Source organism: Achroia grisella, unplaced genomic scaffold, assembly GCF_030625045.1.
Source record: "Achroia grisella isolate CSIRO2021 unplaced genomic scaffold, CSIRO_AGI_Agris_v1 utg546, whole genome shotgun sequence".
NCBI classification, from domain to species: Eukaryota; Metazoa; Arthropoda; class Insecta; order Lepidoptera; family Pyralidae; genus Achroia; species Achroia grisella.
In genome coordinates this window covers 5,609,666-5,630,690 of record NW_026712931.1, presented here as the reverse complement: position 1 = coordinate 5,630,690, position 21,025 = coordinate 5,609,666, and the positions used below count along the sequence as shown (strand labels likewise).

The following is a 21,025-nucleotide window of genomic DNA, read 5'->3' as shown; positions in this document are numbered from 1 at the left end:
ATACATATAAATAAAATTGGAGTATCTGTTTGTAACATTGAAATAACCGTTTTTTACTACATACACATGAATACATATTTATATTCATATGCATGTAATAAAAAACGGTACATACACCAAAATAACATTTTTTACAATTTTTGTCTGTCTGACTGTTTGCTCCTTCTAATATTTGAAATTGCTGGACCGAATTTGTCTGAAGTTTTTTTGGCAGATAGCTTATTACATCAATAAGGAGTAACTTAGGCTGCTTTTATATTAGAACAATTCTTTTATTCACATAAAAAAACGGTAAATTCCATGCGGAAGGAATAAATATAAATTCATTTTGATATCCTTGCTGCCTAGCTTGAGGACTATGTGTTCTTACCTTTTAAACTGAAATATTACAAAGCTAACAAATGGGACAGAGATACCCACGCTAACGATTTTATACAAATCGTACATCGAATATGAAAGTTTCTGAATACCTTTTTGGTTTAATAGATAATAATCAGTGTCATAGATAAAAAATATTAAGTTGCCAAGGATTGTTATCAAATATCTAGATCCACATTTTCGTTGACCTTTCGTCGAGACTGGCACCACTCAGGCGGGCAAAGGCAGTGTGTTGTCTGTCACGAGAGAAGAGGCGCAATTAAAAGTGGCACAAATGCGGACTAATGCAAATAATTAAATTAGATAAATAACCTAAAAAATTGTTCTTGGAATTTTCAGTCCAAATTTGAAAATACTAATCTTCGATATATACAAATATCAATTTTTGAATATAAACGGTACTTCATCGAATAAAAATAATACCTTCTTAGGTATTATTTTGTTAGATATGTTTATCTAATCTGGCTACTACCTAATATTATTTATTACCTAACATATTTAATAGAAAATGTATGAAAAAATTTAACTATACCATGTTATATTTTTTCAAACGTTTTCTATCATCCTAACATTATAAAATTAAATATGTTAGTTATTATTTTTTAAGAAATGCTTTTTTATATTTAGCAATTGGTATTTATATGTGTAGAAGAATCAAGAAGGTTCTGAGAGAGAGAGAGAGAGAGAGAGACAGAGAGAGAGAAGATTCAAGAATCGAAATACAAGTTCAAAACCTCCATATAAAAATATTCTCCAATTAATGTTCAATTGGAGGTTTGTATTAATTTATTAGTGATTGATTTATGTACCAAATTCAGATACAGTTGCCAAATAATAAATTTAAAATACTGTTAGAATAAAACCTATAATAGAAAGATTTCTTTTTTTTTTTGTATCTACGTTGAAACTGGGGTGAACAGCCAGTACTATTATACATAATTTTTATTAATATTCATTTGCTATATCTCTCATGAGGAACTCGTTTGCTTAAACTCAATCCGGGAAACCTCTCTCATACTTACATTATTTCATTTAGGAATGAGTAGGTATCTAACTCAAACACTGACTACTATTTACCCAGCTAATGCAACTCAGTTGATGCAGCAATGTTAGAATAGTAGCTACTTTTGTTTACTACTAGCTTTAGCCGTCACTTCGTTCACTTCTTAGAACATACGACTGATGCCAATTTTGAAATGTCTGGAATATGACCGATGGCTCCATACTCACTTTGTACAAGGCGGTCACTACAACCCTATTTTCGTTAACACCTCATTCCATACTGTAATTTAATAATGAAATAAGTTTTTAAAATAATACACGTGTTCCAAATTCAAAATAATTAAAAAGTTGAAAAAACGAAAAGTATTTATGGGCAGACTAGTTAGTTTTATTACCTTTTATAAAAAAATAATTAACTATTGCAAATTCAGGGAACAACCATACAAACAATATTTTTCATATGTTCAACACTGCGATGCTTTATAAATGCATTTAGTCCAAATAACTGAGGAAAATGAAGTTCAAATCCATTCTGAAAATTAAATTTCACTACGCAGATTCGAAGTAGCAGTGGATAGCATCTAACTCATGAACTGGTACCGTTTATATAAAACTGATCAGCTCTGTTCATTAAACTGGTTTAATTTAAATCGAATTTTAATAGAGTCTAACCGAGGTTGACATTGTAAAAACTCATCTGTCATCATCTCAGTGTCACTCATAGCTGATACAGGTGAGAGCCTGATACTAAAGTTTATCAATCTAATATATAGAACCCAAAATATGATTGATAGATTTTTTATCTATTTGTCTGTGTATTACAGCACGATAATCATACAGAGAGCTTAAGCGGCTTGATTGAGAATTTAAGTAACGTATAGCATCGCTTAAAATGTTGTGCTTGCTTTGTACCAATAACATAATTACATTATTATAAACTATTGATGTTCCGAATATCACTAATACGATAAAAGCGGGCTCGTCTAAAATTGGAGTGTCTGTTGTAATATTGGAATAAACGTTTTTACTACACGCATATGAATATAAATACGGTACATACACCAAAATAACATTTTTTACAATTATTGTCTGTCTGTCTGTATGTTTGTTCCGACTAATCTCTGAAATGGCTGGACCGATTATGACGGGATTTTTTTTGACAGGTACCTGATGTAATACGGACTAACTTAGGCTACTTTTATTTTAGAAAATTAAAGTAAATACCACGCGGACGAAGTCGCGGTAATAGCTAGTTTCTAATATAAACCTAAATTATACCAACCTACCTCGCAAAACGTGTAATATATATAGGTATAGGTTCATAATTGAACCAATTACTCGAGAAGGAATCATATTAAATCGTGAAGAACGAATCCAGTAATTTAACTAATCAATCGCAAGCAGCTTATGAGAAGCAATGAACGGTTGGTACTTTTAAATACGGTCATGTGTATGTAAATGTGTCTATTCCGTTTATTGAGACGTTATGCACACATACGAAGTGGCGTAAGTGGTTTTATCTTAATTAAACAGAAGTTCTTATTCCACTAAACCAAGGCTCACATTATCAGGTTCAGTCCGGACGGCCCGTGCCGACGACACTGTTTGATGAGCGCATTTCCGAAGAGTTTAGCAACCAATGCGACAATTGAAAAACTTCATAGGGCACAGAATTAAATATTAAAAAACAGATTACGACACCTGTTTGAACACAATTTTAGTACATACTTATTGACTATGTACTTATGTATAGATATTATGGATTAGATATTCTGATTCTGTAGGTAAATAAAGTAATAAGAAACGACTGAAATGTAGGAATTTAATACGCAGTGTTAATATATGTAGTGAAATACAAAAGTAAAATGTTTATAATTGGTAAAAGTAAAAGGTTTACAATATGTCAACAGCAAAATTCACGAACTATAGAAGACACCGAATACCTACACTCTTCCTAAATATAAAATTCTAGTTGCTATGTGTTTTATATGGCCAAATATAAATTTAAGAATCAAGGGAAGCTTGGTTCTTAAATTTATATTTGGCCAATAATGGTATATTTAATTAATATGGAAATCCTTCACAAAATATTTTATTTAATTATTGGACTTATTTAAATGAGACCTAAAACTCAATATTATTATATATTATTCACTATTCTGAAATTGGCGGTAGTGATAAATACTGCTTACGAAATTTTTATTCTATAGGACTTTATTGAAGTATTTTAATAAGTAGGTATATGAATAAGTGTCTACATTGCAATACTTATATTTCCAATCGTTGTTGTTGGTTGGCGCTTCGTTCTCTTAGTCGGGAATTTTTAGCATACGTTTGAATTTCCAATCCCATATTCCTTGGTTTTCTTACCGACAGTCAGATAAATGACAGCTAAGTAATATTATTCTTATGAAAACTCAATAAATTATGTCATTGTGTTAGCATAATCTTAATTGCAATTTACCTAAATCCAATATAGTTAAATTTAATTTAGGTAAATTGCATGACTTAATTCTAAGGAAGTTTCAAAGCAGTGTAATGTACTTAATTTCTGCAAATTTGAATCACAATCTCACAAGTAAGTGTTTCACTAATTAAGATCGTGTGAAATAGTAATTGGGTCAAGAAGAGTTGTCTCGAGTAAGTTATCTATAAAATAAAATATGTATGTTATTCCTTTAAAAACATAGCAGACTGATTCTAAAATACATATATTATAATCAGCCGATAAAAAGAATTTAGTCCCTTAATTATAGGTATCTACGTCCGGCCGTTAACGGTAAACTACTTGATTTAAACTAGACCGAGAATTTGAATTTGTATAATATAAAAAAAATGGTAAATAATATTGATTAAAAATGTTAAATAATATTTATTTATGCTATCATCAAAAAAGGTACACATTTATTCAATAGACGGCGCAAAGATCATTCTAGTATAAATTTCGAATATATTCGGCGTAATTTAGGCATATCAAGTATTGAATTCACCAATGCATCTGACAATGTGTCTTTTTATTTGTTTTTTTTATTGTAAAATAAGAAACTAAACACAACACAAAACCTAACTGATGCTGACATTGACTGTTCCATCGACCGTCGAATGATTGAACGGATAATTTACAATACTCGTCCGGTGGTCTACTGATTCATAAATTTATAGGTATACTCGTATTCTTCTAATAAAATATTATAACGTATAAAATAAGGATATCTTTAAGTTAATAATAAATAAATAACTGGAAAATTAATATTAGAAATGGTATAATATTAATAATTTTAAGAATACTATGTCTAAAAAAATTAACATAAAACAGGAAAAAACGCCACCAAATTATGCACCTGTTTGCAATATGGCTCCTAGTTAGGATAAAATAATATAAAAATACCTCTAGCTACTCGATCTGGAGTAACAGTCAATAAGATACAAAAGATAGTAATAACATTGTACTTTCAACGAAAGATGCCTATTAAATTCCTCTAGTAATAAATACAAAGCAAATCGTAGATTCATTTTCTCGGTACCTCAATACCATGTGTCACCAACGTGGCATCTAGAATATTCTCGAGATTTAAAAGCTAAGAGAGAGAGAAATCTTGGGATCCTAGAGAATGAAACCTACTATCTTGCCCCCACCTTCCGCCACCCGTCGCTTACTAAAATCCGACTTGGAAACGACAAAGTAGATTCGTAGGGGGCAAACTCATTCTTCGGTACGGGACATATCACAGGTATATAAAACAGGCCTGCATATAATACATAGATCTATAAATAAGTATATCGTTGTATGCATCAACGGAATTGGCTTATTGGCTTCGAAGTCCGATGGAGTGTATGTTTGTGGTAAAAATAAACATTATTTGCAAGCATCTGAAATTTACTTAGGATAGAGAGCTACTGTTAAAGTTTATATATACCTACACAACACATATTTACTAGAAACTTAATATAGACTATAAACATATATATTATATGTATTTGTATGGTTTATAGGAATAATCACATCATCATTAAACTTAATGTTATAAAAAGAAATTTAAATATAATGATTTATTTTTAATACATTATTTTATATGACAAAACATTGTTATTCCACACGATAAAAATCTGTACTGTAATTCTGAGTAGGTTTTATTATGAAAATAATTGGGGTAAAGAGTCACGTAGGAGTGAATTAGGCGCGCAGAGTAAACAGTCCTATGTTTACGAAGATTAGAAGAGATCTAATAAAAATGTGGTTGTGGTGGGCAGGTGAAGTTGATCACGTATCACTGTCTACATAGTAATCGAAAAGATGTACTCGTTACGTCATAGTTAGAATTGTCACCCTTTTTCCATAATCAAAAACGGAAGATTCTTTATTTCCGTCATTGCTTATGTTTTTGTCTATTTTTTTTATTTATTTCAGGCTACATGGCCTATATAATAAGTCCCTAAGAGACTAACATATGTATGAAATAATAATAAATTAAAATTGTCCCTTAGGTGTGATAACGGCAATCCGCCCCTTCGGCCAGTAGCCCACCTTCATGAAGGTTGTAAGCATGTTGGTGGGAACCCGGTACACAAACACCTTGAAACTCTCATTGTGACACGACTCCAACTGCGTAACCCTCAATGTTAGATTACTTCTGGTCAATCTATGCTTCACCAGTTTATAATATATCTAATTAGTAGGTATCTATCTACCTATCTACTAAACAGCTTGGCATGCAAGCTAATTGAAGCTACTACCAAAACGTTAAAAACTATCATCAATTTAGTATTCACTTAAAGACAAGAACCTCTGCAATGTTTTTCTTCAACGGCAATAGATAAAACTATATTGTTATCACGTGCACCAATGTACTTATTAGAGTCCCAGTAAGAGTTGTCATAGTGACATTCATACATACATATTAACAATTCCATATATTTAAAAAATGTTGTAACACGATACGTTATAAACCATTTTAACTTATATATACGCATTTACTAAGAATTACCTGTAAATCGCACTTTTAAATATTAAAGACCTCGATGATGTCTCAATTGGATAGGCTGTATACTATATATGTACGTATATATAGAACAGTAAATATTCACGTAAATAATAGTTCTAGTATTTATTGTTATTATTCATATACATTTTCGTGAAGACAATTTAATATTTTTTTTTCATATTCGTCCATCTCCTTTTCAATGATGGAACATTGAATAATTAAATTAACTTTTATCTTTATAATAATAACTGGCTTCTGCTGAATTACATGTCGCCAGTAAAACAATTAAGTAAGTTCTAACAGTATTTACTTCTTTAATAAGTGCAAAGCCAGCGCATACCGTTGCACAAGTCTACACTGGAGTCTAATCTCAATATCGATATCAGTCCATTCTATTTTTTTATTGTTCGTCTACAACGTAATCAAGACTAAACCAAATAAATCGATAATACTGTAAATTATTTACATGATCGAGTACAAAATATTTCTTATTAATATGCACGAAAGTTTAAGTATAATATTATACTTAGTTATACATCAGAATAACACATAGGTTATTTTCACACGGGTGAAACCGCGGCTATAACTAGTTAATTATTACTTTCGTACTGTAGTATATTTCGTCAAGTATATAAAAAAAAACCCGGAACAGGTCAGGCTAATGGCATAAAAGCAAGAATTGCCATATACGTTTTCTACTAATTTAAACTCGGTATATATCGGTATTACGTGTTTTATTAGGCATTAACATTCCATCTTTATTTGATTCTATAAATTTTATATGAAGTCTTCTGTGATAATTTAATTAATGGATAGACAAACGTGTGAAAGGGACATAATGACTAAATATAATATTTCTTTCTATTTTGGCGTACTGATATCTATATTACACTATTATAAACTCTATGCCTTCATAATAAAGTTTAAATCATGTTATATAGTAAATAAATTGCTGGGTTTGCAAGGTTATATAAATTCAATGAACCAGTATGAACATTTACACTATAGAATGAGAATGATACTTAATGATCTGATTTACATACAAACCTATATTGATATTACTCAAATACTTTTTTTTATTTTCACACATGCGCTTACTAATTGAGAAAGTGTAAATTAGGTATAAATACGACACATCCGAACACGTCTACCAACTGAACAATTTTTTCTTCAAGTCTCTATTTATGTCTATGGTAGAAATCTTGATTTTCTATTGGTTGAAAATATCTAGTTGAAAATGGCGCGGCTTTTGTCACATCCTGTTTTGTATTGGTGATTGCATGGCCTCGACGTTGATCCCGTTCCAAAATTTTTATTCCTTTGGGCCGCTGGTGTTTTTATGTGATATTAACGACATTATATTTCGTGATGGTGTTCTCTAAAAGGCCATGGATTTGATGAAAACGGTAAGCATTTCATAATTACAGATTATTTACTTGAAAATTTTGTTTGGCTTTTGTTTCTTGTTTTGGTGATTTTGAAACTGGCCATTTCATTAGAAAAAATATCTCTTTCCAGACATTGTGTGCACGTGGGAGGTAAGTGTTGATAGTTTCAATAAATAGATGGTGTCCAGTTTCTGGTTTGCGCTAAAAGAATCACCAATATGTTGATTTGTCAATAGTTATATGGCACCCGGCAACCGAGCGTTGTTACGCCATCTTATAGTCCTCCAAATGTTCCGCATATTTTGCAGCTTTACATTAATGCAAGAGAAAATTAGACGCTGAATATCATGCTATAATCGAAAGGAATTCCAATGGATATGATCCCATAAAAAAGTCTTAGGTATGTCATTTTCACTATTGCATTGCATTCCATGACTTGACAAACCACATGTGCATAGATTGTTATTGTTATTTTGTTGCAATAAATTATATTGCATAATATATTTTACACGACATTGTACCGCTATTTTTGTAGACAGTTTATGGACTGTATTTTGCGCGTGTACAATGAGTGAATTGATGAAAATTTTGATCAAATATAACCTATAATTTTGACAGCCCCTCTTGAAGTCCAACGTTCAAATGAAATGACACCTGTGTCCATTTTGCAGCTAATTTCAAGGTTACGTTATAGAAATATCCAGGAACCAATCCACCTTGATAGTGATGATAGTGTTAATGACTGGAATATTTAATATCACATGTTTAGAGTAAATTAAGGTAAATATTTTACATTATTTAAAAATAAAAATACTCCCAATGAATTACAATTTAAATTTCTGAGTATTGATTACAGAAAGTAGATTGCTACCAAAAATATTTGTATATATTCAAAACAACTAGAAACTACATTCTTGAAATCTTTGAGACTACATTTTGTACTATACAATTCTCTTGGCATTATGCAGTCTCATTAAATTCACACTTATACTATAGATGGCTCTTGCATTATGAAATTAAAACATTATTAACTACTTACTTTCATATTTATAAAGCATAGGTAATATTAAATATATATTTGGAAAGCAAAATAATGAGGTTAGGGTACACATGATAGAATTACTAAGTAATTTTTGCATATGAATTAAAACACAGAACAGGTATAAGTGCCTGTTCTGTGTTTCAATTCATATGCAAAAAATTAATTTAGTATCAATAAATTATTATTACTTGTAACTTTTATACATTGATCCTATATTTCGAAAAGAAAATTAGGATATGTATTAATGTTGTATATTCTAAAAAGTTCAAATTAATATACCTGTACTCAATCGTGTGTATAATAGTGTAGAAATTTAAATTCTAAACTAACAGAAATTACAATTCAGTGATTCCACATTACATACATTTTTACAATAATCTGATTTAGCATTTAAAAGCTCGTTTTGTTTTATAGGTATTTCATAATTGGTCTGCATTAATTTTTTTTGATAGTATTAATAACATTTGACTTTACTATGCATATATATGAGGTAAAAATTTACAATATTCGTAAAAACTACATAGCTAGAAAAGGGAATAATTATAACTAATATCTTTTTTATAACAAACAACTGTATTTGACAAATTTTTCTTTTTGTTATATAAATCAAATATTGTAATATTTGGCTACTCGTAGTCTTTGTAGCTCTCTTATTGGCAGCATGCTAAGTATAAAAATGCATTACTATAAAATTTTACTAATTTATTTAAGATTGTATAATATTATATAAATAATTATAACCCTAGACAATTAACTCAGCACCATCTAGTCCCAGTAGTAGCAGAGCTTATGTTATGACTAGACAACTGATATAATACTTAGACAATTTTTTTGTAAATACATACATAATATATATAGAAAACTCCCAAGACTGATATGAACAATTATACTGATGAATACAAATGTTTGTACATTGCGAAGAATCAAACCTGCGACCATCTGAAGATAATCTGTGTCCTCTACCGCTATACCACTGAGGCTCTCAAAATACTATCTATTATGTATTCATTCTACATAATAGTAATGAATGATGACCACCATTGTTCATTCATCAGGTCTTCTAAATATTCCAAACCTACTGTGAAAAGTTAGGTATGAATACAGCTAACTGAGAGGATAATGTACTATCAATATCTATAGACAAATTATATCTGTTTACCCATTTTGTATGTTGTTTATTATCATCATGTAAATATAACTACTGGATCTCATTTGATAGTCACATCATTTCAACATATACACATTTTATCAAGCATATGCTTGAATTTTATTATTATCAATTATGCAAGAGTTATTTACCTAAGGTAGACTTTGTAAAAAGTTGCCTGCATGGATACCTCACTCTCACCTACTCTAGCTATCAATCGCCCTAATTTTTAAGTTGCATTTTGGTTATAATGAAAGATGTGGCAGTAAAATAACGTGATAAGAAGTGTGATATCCTAATAGTCAGGAATAGCAATACACGAGTGTTATCACCAGCGTCATATTATACTATTGATGTCTATATTGCTATTTAGGTTGGTTATAGCTTACTGTCAGGTGGGGTGTCAGATATACCAAGTACAGTTTTCTAAATTAACGAATTTCAATTTGGAAGATAGTGTCAAATATGTAGAGCTTTATAAAAGTTAATAATTATCAAGTATTCTATTATATTTCTATATATATATATACTAGTTTTTTACAATAAATAAACTTGATAGCTGAATTGGATGTTAGTTATTATAAACAAATTTTGAATCACATAAGTGTCAAAGTAGTTACAATTACCTTACCTTAACTTTGAAATTTACATACAATTATGTTTACTCTGATACCAAAGCTAATAACACAAAATTATGATAATAATTTTCTTGATAATTCATAAGAAATTATTAATTAATATAGCTATGCATTCTATTTTATATTACAAAACATATTGTGTTTGATAATCGACTATGACATGTGATTTGTTACTTCAGTCAAAAGGTGGTAATAGGTTATCCAAAAATGTTTCTATAATTTTCATATAATATTGTAACCATATTACTTAATTATTCTCGGCTACTGCCACCTGAGTTAGGTGACAGACTTTTCAAAACAATGATAAAGTGTAATACTTTAGTTATTTTTATTAAATAACTTTCTATTAATTGCTAGATTTTAGATTAATTTATTTGTATTTGTATGATACACTAGTCAAAAAATATAAATGTATTAAGAAAAACAAAGTAATATGTGGAACAACGCTGAAATATTTGTAAAGTCATTGATTTATAAATATATTGTATAATATTACTTATTAGTAAAATAATGAAGCATAAGTATTATGTAATAGTTTGGCTACCTTATCTGGGATTGTTTGCTTTTTAATCACATTGGATATCCTTCCTTTCTTAATTATGGTGCTTGCTATTTTTCTGTGCCAAATTTCATTCTGAACTTCTGTACTTTACCAATAGCTTAACAGTGAAAATAAGTCATACCGATTCTAGTAAAATGTGTTATACATGATCATCTTTATAATTTTAATATACTGTTTATAAAAATGTAAATATCTAGTTATGCTATATATCCTTTTTATGAAGTAGAATGTACATAGTAGTGAATGAATAAATAATAGTGTATAATTCTATCTCTAGATATGAAGGCATCACAACTTAGTCCTCTGAAATGGAAATGTTTGTGGTGGGTATTAGGCAATGATTGCCACTTACTAGCAGGTGCAATATAATGTTCTGCCATTAAAAAAAATAAACAGTTTGTATATGTATTTAAATAATTATAAAATTAGGAATTAAAATTAGAATTTCCTATAAATGAATTTAATATGATCTAGATATTGACATTTTTGTAAGCAGAATTTATCATTATTTTTCTTTATAATATTCATCTCACTAAGGTCAGCAATGCGGGAGCGATGCTTCTGGTGTTGCAAGCATTCATGGACTGCGGTGGATGCTTACCAATTGGACTGTATGTTTGATTGCCACCCTCATAATATATAAAAAACTACCATTCCATTAAAGGGTAACATTTCATATATTGTTGATTGTTTATTAGGTCTGATGTTTATAGAATATCATATTATAAATAATGCTACCCTAACCATTATATTATAATTTCTCCTTAAAAAGTGTAATGCTTTGTAAAAACATTCAGAATTTTATAAAAATTGAATTGCCTATTTGTAAATGAAAAAAAATAAAGTTCTTATCTTTTTTCCATAAATTATTGATTATTGAGTGATTATTTACAACCATTCTTTCTAGTAAAATTAACAAAAAAATATATATTTAATAAAACATAAACCTAACCAATTTATGCCAAAGTTTTGCCAAAGTTGTTACAGTAATTAATTAGTAAAGTCGTCATAATTTCGATTATGATGACTATACTAATTAATTACTGTTTTGCAGACTTAAGAGCTTATCACATTGCTAAGTAATATTTGTGGTTAAGTCCTACTATGACCACCCACAATGTGTAAAATGTAATCTTCAAAATAATTACTACTGTCTAAGGAGTCATTCACAATTGTCATTGTATGATAAGTTTACAATGACTTTGAACTTTGGCTATAGTTTTAGGGTCCCACTCGCATTACTTAATATCATATATAATGGTTTTAAATTCTTAAAAAATAGATTTACATTAAAGAGAATTCAGAATCCTAATAAAATGTATGTACATCGTTTAAGACTATTTCATTGTTTATTATCTCATTCATTGCCTACATTTATTCTAGGCTAGACTGGGCTAAAAAATAAAAAATAGATGCTACATACCTATCAGAATAGGTAAATAACGTCGTATTTTTTATTTGATAAGCTCATTTCTAGTTAACTATGTGTTATGGTGTGTTTACTGGCACATTTATCATATGAAGTCTTTAATGTGGCATGCAGTGGAAGGGTAGTAAATTCGGCCACTGTTAAATATCCGTGGCGTGTTTCAGGAATATGAGTTCCTAGACTTATCAGATGTGAAAGAAGCGGAACTAAGTAGTCTGCAGTGTGCACTGTTCGAGCGGAAGACCGACACGTCGGCGTACACAGCCACTGTCGGTTGGATTGAACCTGCTATAGGTATGTGGTTTGAAATTTTTCTACATACGATAAGCTGTAATTTTGACTGTAATTATTCAGTGAAATCTACTCATCGAACTGCTCATGTTATTTTCCACAAGTAATTATTTTCGGCAAACAAATAAAAGTATATTTGTTCATCGTTTGTCTAAATAAATGTGTCGTATATAGAATCAAATCACATCTCATATTACTCTTAAAGGAATGCATATGCATTCAAATATGAGTTAATGTGTAGTCGATTCTATAGGTAAGACATTTATCGTAAATTTCAAATATATTTTTAATTTCGTATTGCAACTATATACTGTTACCCTTTCTGTTTTGTTCTTTCATGTATCGTGGTATAAATTGCCTGAAATGCCTGTACATTTAGATTATCAATGAAAAAAATATATTACATTCAACTTTGTTACAATTTTATGATTATGATATTATATGAAATATTATCATAAATTTCTAACAAATTCGTTCACAACAGTTAAAGATTGTTAGATATGTTGGTGGCTAAATATAGTATAATGGGTGGTGATTGAACCAGATATATCATCGTGTTCGTCGAGCACGGCGGGTCCGCCGACCGTGTCGAGCAGCCTGGACAGCCTGTCGGGCGGCGAGTGCGAGATGGCGCCCCACTCGCCGCAGCGCGGGGGCGCGGGCGCCGGGCCGCCGCACGCGCAGCCCTACGTGCAGCAGCCGCCCGCCTACCCGCCGCCGCAGCACCACCAGTGGCCCGTCGCGCCGCCCAACGTGTACGTCAGCCAGGTCACCGCCAACGTCAACGTGCACGGCTACATGGGCCAGTACTACCAGCCGCCGCAGCCGCAGTACGTGCCGCCGCCGCAGCTCGATAGGCCGCCGCGCGGGCATCGCCGGGAGCGCCGCGGCAAGCGTGTGCCCTCGCCGCCGCCGCCGCAACCGCCGCCCTACTACCTGCAGTACCCGCAGTACTACCCCGCCGCCCAGGCGCAGGGCGCGCCGCTCTACCACGTGCCCATGTACCAGCCCCTCGTCTATGGACCCTACGCACATCCACCATACTACTATCCAGAATACCCGTTACCGGTAGAGGGTGATACCGGCGACAAAGGTCCAGATGAGTATGCGCAGGAAGTAGTGATGGAACAGGAGGCGGTGGATGCTTATTATGCTGGCACACATTATGCGTTCGCACCACCGGTCGAGGGCAGCATGGAGTATATGCCACCGATTTACTTACAACCTCCTCCACACCCCCCACATATCCCTATTCAGCAGCAACCACCTCACCAATCGACGCCGCATCAGTTTAATGTGCATGCGAAAAATTTCGTTCAAGGCCAAAGTCACAACAAAAACTATGCGTTGCCAGAAAACAAGAACCACGAACATAAAACTCCCACGGCGACGGTGTCGGCTACTGCCTCAGCTGGATCTGTGGAATCATTGCCAATCAAAGATCTCAAAATTACTAATAAAGGCCCGAGTAGTCCTAAACAGGCTGACCGTCCAAGTGAAAGTAATCAAACTAAACCGATGACCGCTACCAGTGACAAAACATCACCCGTTCAAAAAACTGATTCAACTAAACCGGCCTGGGTACCTAATGACAACAAAGCACTGGAGAATACTTCTAGCCAGGGACAACCGATAAACAAAACATTCCCTCCTACGGCAACAGCTAACATTCAGGGAGCGTCTGTAGCTAAAACGCCACCAATAATAAGCAAAACAACAAAAGGACCTGCTGCTCCATTTACTGGTGGCAAACAGTCATCAACAACAAAACCATCCGTGCCGCAGACCGTTGTACCTGTTCAACAGGCTGCGTCCACTCCAAAAGCACCATTCGGAAACCGACAGAAACGAGATGGTATCTCAAACCGCTCACCTTCTAATGAAAACCCAGAGAACCTCGAGAAGATTAGTGCACCCATTGAGCAGCATTCAAAACGGGAGCCACCTTTGCCACCAAGCAAGGCTCCAATGCCTATTTCGATAACACTACATTCGCAAGGTCAACCATTAATTGTGACGAATAAATCACCATTCGGCCATTCCAGGAAGGTAGCCCCAGCGCCGGAACCATTGCCGATTCCCCAACCTCCACCACCTGCTCCTACTGCATCCGACTTTCCACCTCCTCCAACGCCTAGGAATCGTGGAGAACCTATTCCTGCACCTGTGGTACAACCTCAACCACAGCCAGCCCCTGGTAAATCATGGGCCAGTTTGTTCTCGAACAAGGCTGCGATTGTTACAACTACCCCTGCTCCTGCTCCTACCACGACTATCACTACTACTACAACTTCAGAAGAACCTTCTAGCCCTACTTCTGTTACCCCCATACCCTCTGCCAGTGTCCAGAAACCTGTCGCTAAAGTGCCTCCCTTTGATGCTTCGCCACTGCAGACCACAGTCGTCGACAAAACTTCGCCTACGCCTCGTACCGCTACTAATGCCGGTCCTACGGTGTCGTACTCTGAGAAAACTTCTGTGAACGCCGTGAGCAATGTAAATACCCCGGCCGGTACAAAATCTCCGGCCGCCACTCAAGTTGCTTCAGAAATCCGCGAAATGCCCATACAAAAAGAACCTACACCTGCTCTTCCCATTGCGCCATCACCGTTTAGTGACGACCCAAACTCGTATAGAATGGGAGGTAATTATTATTTTGTTTTTTTTTTTTCAATGTTTGTATTTCTATGTTGATAAAATATTAATAGAAAATATATTTTCAGAATTCCTGACCAAATATCAACTGGATAATCGGCCAGTGTCTCTCCTGCCGCGCGGTCTCACAAATCGTTCCAATTATTGTTATGTGAATTCGATACTACAGGCTCTTATCGCCTGCCCACCTTTCTATAACATGCTCAAGTCATTGCCGTATCAAACACGTCGCGGCAAATCTAGCACGCCTGTAATTGATTCAATGTAAGTTTATTTTTCATTACTTCTAAATTCTTTTGACAGGAAATAATAGCAGTCATACGATATGGTAGAGTAGTACTATTTTTAAGATTTTGTTCTACAAAACATCTATTCTTAGAGTTGGGTGGGTGTAATTTAACACGGTATTATACTTTTACTACGTCGATTAATATTACAGTTAAAAATATAATCTTTAGAGAATGTATCTGGTATATTTGTTTGGTAACCAATTTTGTGATTTATAATCACATTAAATATATTATATAATGTTTTCAATTTAGGTAGTCAATTGTTTATGATTTAAAAAAAAATATTTGATACATATCTTACATAATATACATTTATTTTTATTTATTTGTACTTCTTGTTCGTATTTCAAGCACCGGGGAGTCAAACAAATATAATTGGGGCTCGGTTTGAAAAAATGTTTAGACAGATTAGTTGTTTTTAGACCACGACGCTTTTATGTTTTATTTTACAAAATGCTTCTCCCGACAGCGATAGTAGTATACGCTAACTAGGGCGAATTGCGTAGTGGTCTGTGAAACATTGACATTACTTTTTTTTTATCATGGATGATATTGAAATACTGCACCTGCTTGCTTGTGTTAACGCTGACAGGGTATCAACGGAGGATGATAACATGAGTTTGAGGTCAAGTCAGTTACCCCATCGTGTCGAATTCACTAGGAATTTACCACGATGGACGATGTGGAGTTAAACTTAATATGGTACATTGCTAGCAATGGGGTCCACATGCCATGCCACATTACTGACAATTTCCTTCCCCGCATTGAGTAAATGATTTGGAATAAAGAATGGATTTATGGAAAGCCCCTCGCTTTCCACGACGACCTAATAATGAATAAAAGGAGAGTATGATCAGATATGACGACCGATAGTGGGATCAGTGGCATACTGCAGAGACCTTAAATAATAATAATAATCTCAGAACCATTCACACAGCGCCCAAGTCGAGCTAGCTACTATAAGAGCTACAGCTTCCGAACTGATACAAGTACATAGATTTTTTTCGTAAATATATAAGTAGTGTAATAGTATAAAGGCAAGGCAACGATGAACGGTACCAGGGTGGAGCTGTGCTACGAGTTCAGCCCCGCGGCGGGCGGCGGGGCTGGCGGGGCGGGCGGAGCGCGGGGCGCGCGGCGCGGCGCGGAGGGCGGCGGCGCGGGCCCGCCGGGCGTGCCGGGCGGCCCGCCGCTGGACGGCGCGGCCGGGCTGCGCGTGCTGCGCGCGCTGCGACCCTTCCCCGGCTCGCAGGAGGGCCGCCAGGAGGACGCCGAGGAGTTCCTCGGCTGCCTCCTCAACTCGCTCAACGACGAGATGCTCGAGGTCACTACTCATTTGTTTTTAATTATTGAGAGATACGGCAGCGGTTCTCGTATCGATTCCCGAGTGTATTCGCGTGTATAGTGCGAATAGTATAACTGCTACGTGGCAATTTTAAGTAGCTATAGACGTGGTCGAGTGTCTTGAGTAGTAAAATGTCCAGACGTGGTCGGCGTGATCGCCGCCACGTCTGCCCGCGCCCATTGACCCGAGCCAACAGAGCATTGAGCTTTCTCTCTGATCTGCTCTAATCACTACGACTGATTTATTCTTATTATGTATTTAATAAAATTAGTTAATTTTAGTTAGTAGTTTTTATTCACACATTTCAAATTAAAAATAAAACTCAATAATAAAAAAAAAAATTGTTGGTCTTGGTTTTTATTTACCTAAATTACAAATGTCCATAGTTTTTTCTTGTCCAAAGATCATTGAATTTTTTCTCATTTATTTAATTGATAATTCTTTCTTTTTTATCTGGTTTATAGCTCATCAAATTAGTAGAACCTGAAGAACCTAAAGATGCTAACGGTCAACCTAACGGCGTTATTCCTCAGGAACAAAAGCCAGAAGAGGATGACGATGATGATGAGTGGAAGGTATTGAATTGTCTTAATTAATAACATCAGTAGTCATTAGATTCCCTTTATATTATTTTACCATGTGTAAAAGCATTTAAGGTTAGTATAAGATAGCACATAATTAAATTTTATTTCACAATATTCAAGACATCCTATTTGTTTACCTCTAGAACCGGTACATCTCACATCTGTACAAATTAATGTATATGACATATATCTAAAAGACACTTTCCTATTAAAAATGTTTGTGTAACATTTTCCATATGTATAAATACTTGTATACCATAATTACGTCCTAGGACGGGTAAAGTGTTATTTCATTTTTTCTTAATCATCGACATGTATATTGTAAAACGTGTGTTACTTGGGTACATATATGAAGGTACCACTCATCTCTACACTGCAATTTTGCAGCCATATATCACACTTCAACCAAAACAGGGTACGCACACGGTAGCATGCGTCCTATTTCACAAATTCTCTGCCTAATGTGACCTTATAATCGGAACATGGTAATTTTATAAGCCGCATTGCGCTGAAATAGACTACCGTAACTGCAGTCGGCAAAAACCATTAGGTCACTGTCCAAACTATGCGGCGCAGGGCTTGAATTGATGCAACCCGCAAATTATTTTTTTGTTTAATTACAAAATGTTTGTAGGGAGACTGTCTATAATTAGATTTTTTATAATCCAAAATATATTGAAAAAGTAGTACAATAATAAAATAATGATAATATATACCTGTATTTTGTTCTTAGAAATGGCCCGTCGATGATTTTGTCGGCCCTAGATGATTCTATCCTATCTATAGTAGTTCGGACAGCCCCGCTTTAGGTCGTAACGGGACGAGGCGATGACTCTGTACAAAGTGTGATGCAAATGTGTGTCAGGTGATGGGTCCGAGAAACCGCGGCGCCGTGGAGCGTCGGTGGGCGGCGCGGCGCACGCCGGTGGGCGACATCTTCCGCGGCCGCACGCGCCTGCGGCTGCACCGCGCGCCGCACCACGACGTCACCGACGCCGTGCAGCCGTTCTTCACGCTGCAGCTCGACATCGAGGTACCGCACTCCGCACTCCGCACTCCGCACTCCGCACTCCACGCTCCTCGCGTCGACCTGACACCGAGCTCGGTGGGCGGTATCGGCTGCACTGACATATTGACACATTTCTCTCTGAGCTCGACGTCGAGGTACCACACTAGGGACATTAACGCGTCTCTAAGCTCCACATTGATCCACCACACTCGTCATATTAGTACAAATCTCTGGGCTGGACGTTGCGGTACCACACTCGTAACGACTCGAGGTAACAGCAGTCGATAAAAGTGAAATAAACAATTTCGCATTTATGATGTTTGCAAGGACAAATAATACTGACTATCGATTTGTTTAAAACTTAAACTTAATAATTATTTATTATGTATAAACTAATTACCCATGAAATTAAAAGAACTTCCCTCTTGTATTGTTTCACAATGATGCTATTTATTTTTCGTCTCCGAATGTGATTGCGTATCACACAAATGTAGACAAACTATTCTGAGTAACAAATCAATTCATGCAATTTTATAAGATATTTTTATCGCTTTTATTTAATAGGCGATCTGTACATTTCAGCGCGCGAACAGTGTCAAAGATGCCTTGGAGCTGCTCGCCGGCAAGGACACCCTCGAAGGAGTCTCCGATGCCTGGCAACAACTATCACTGGAGCAGTTGCCTGTAGTCCTACTTCTGCACCTTAAGTGCTTCCAGCTCGATCCGGAGGGACATACCGCCAAAATCGTCAAGAATATCGACTTTAACATTGATCTCAAAATCGATCCCAGTATGTATTATATTTTTTCTGTTATCTTACTGCAATAGGTATATTTGAGATATGGATGTAATCTGTGTTGCTTGAATTGTTGATCTAGTTGGCTTAAACATTGAATTTTCTTTTCACTTACAAACATTTTCCCATTAGTTCACAAAGTTTCAATTTATTATTGCAACTACAACACAAAGTGATTAGCTAGCTATTTAGATTTCATTTAGTAATATAATAGACTTATATGATCTGCAAATACCAGACCATTAGCAATATAACTTTTTAAAATGATGTTTTTTATTTTTCGTCTCTGAATGCGACATTAATAATAATGTTGTCTTGTGGAAACAATATTCTGATCATATATAAATATAAAGATACAATTATACAACAGAAATGCATTTGATAAATTCAAATAATGTGATATTTCAGAAATTATGTCTTCAAAGCTGAAGTATTCACAAAAACAGAGACTATACAAGTTGTTTGCTGTTGTATACCATGAGGGAGTGGAAGCAGTGAAAGGACATTATGTCACGGACACTTACCACGGACAGGTTGGCTGGCTCAGGTGAGTGCATTTATTCAATTTAATTTGTTTTATTGCTTCATATAGTTGTTGTATACACATGTTTAATGTGATAAATTTCCATATGAAAGTTAGTATTTGAATGTACATGGTATCAATAAAACAATGGAATATAATGAAATATTATGTAACATCTGAAGTTTTTAAACACTCGCAACACATTCATTTGGAATCGGCGTAATGTTTTCATTAATTCCGATTATTATTATTCGCTTCCTTACCATATTATGTTTCACACATCTCTTTTACATCCTTACTGTCATAAATATTCACATTAAAATTTAAAATCATTTATCATTCACTTTCTTTAAAATATTTACTACATTCCTGGGCATTACTGGTTCATTATTAAATTAGTCATTTTTATAATGAATAATGTTGTTTTTCTTTTCATAATTAATAAAATGTTTTACATTGTTATCATGAAATAAGTATATGTCAGTGTTATCTTAAAGCAATATATCTTCCGCAGATATGACGACTCGACAGTGACTCAAGTGGGTGAGGCACAAGTACTGAAAGCCAAGCCTCCACGCATGCCCTACCTGTTGATGTACCGCCGTCACGACACGCTTCCGCCACCAGCGCCACGCCCGCGTCCCGAATGAGGGGCCATTCGGCATGCTTGCCACGCTCGTCACACTTGTCCCACACCACCGGCGACCGTATGTTATTGTTCTATAAACTTTGAGATTAGTGCCAGTTCAGTCCAAATCTGGCGCCGGATATAGATTCAACGAAAATGCCAAAGTCCTGATTGTGGTACTGGTATTAGAAATGTTCTCAAATATTGAATAATCATTTGCACTTTGCCGTCACATGTCGGTTTGAGCGCACAATAATATATTCAAAGTATAATAGTGATGGAAAGTACAGTACCGGGAGTGGACGTGTTAAAAAAAAGATACATGCTAAGATTTTG

General features: G+C 34.6%; 1 protein-coding gene across 1 annotated transcript; it reads left to right on the top strand.

Annotated features, from left to right (window-relative positions):
* Positions 1-7,638: 7,638 nt before the first annotated feature.
* LOC131848232 (ubiquitin carboxyl-terminal hydrolase 10) lies at positions 7,639-20,954 on the top strand. Its single transcript, XM_059198025.1, has 10 exons — positions 7,639-7,768; positions 12,733-12,862; positions 13,404-15,503; positions 15,583-15,778; positions 16,867-17,128; positions 17,614-17,724; positions 18,599-18,766; positions 19,325-19,532; positions 19,947-20,085; positions 20,576-20,954. The coding sequence occupies exons 1-10, from the start codon at positions 7,751-7,753 to the stop codon at positions 20,709-20,711; spliced, it is 3,468 nt and encodes a 1,155-aa protein (XP_059054008.1). The 5' UTR covers positions 7,639-7,750; the 3' UTR covers positions 20,712-20,954.
* Positions 20,955-21,025: the final 71 nt, after the last annotated feature.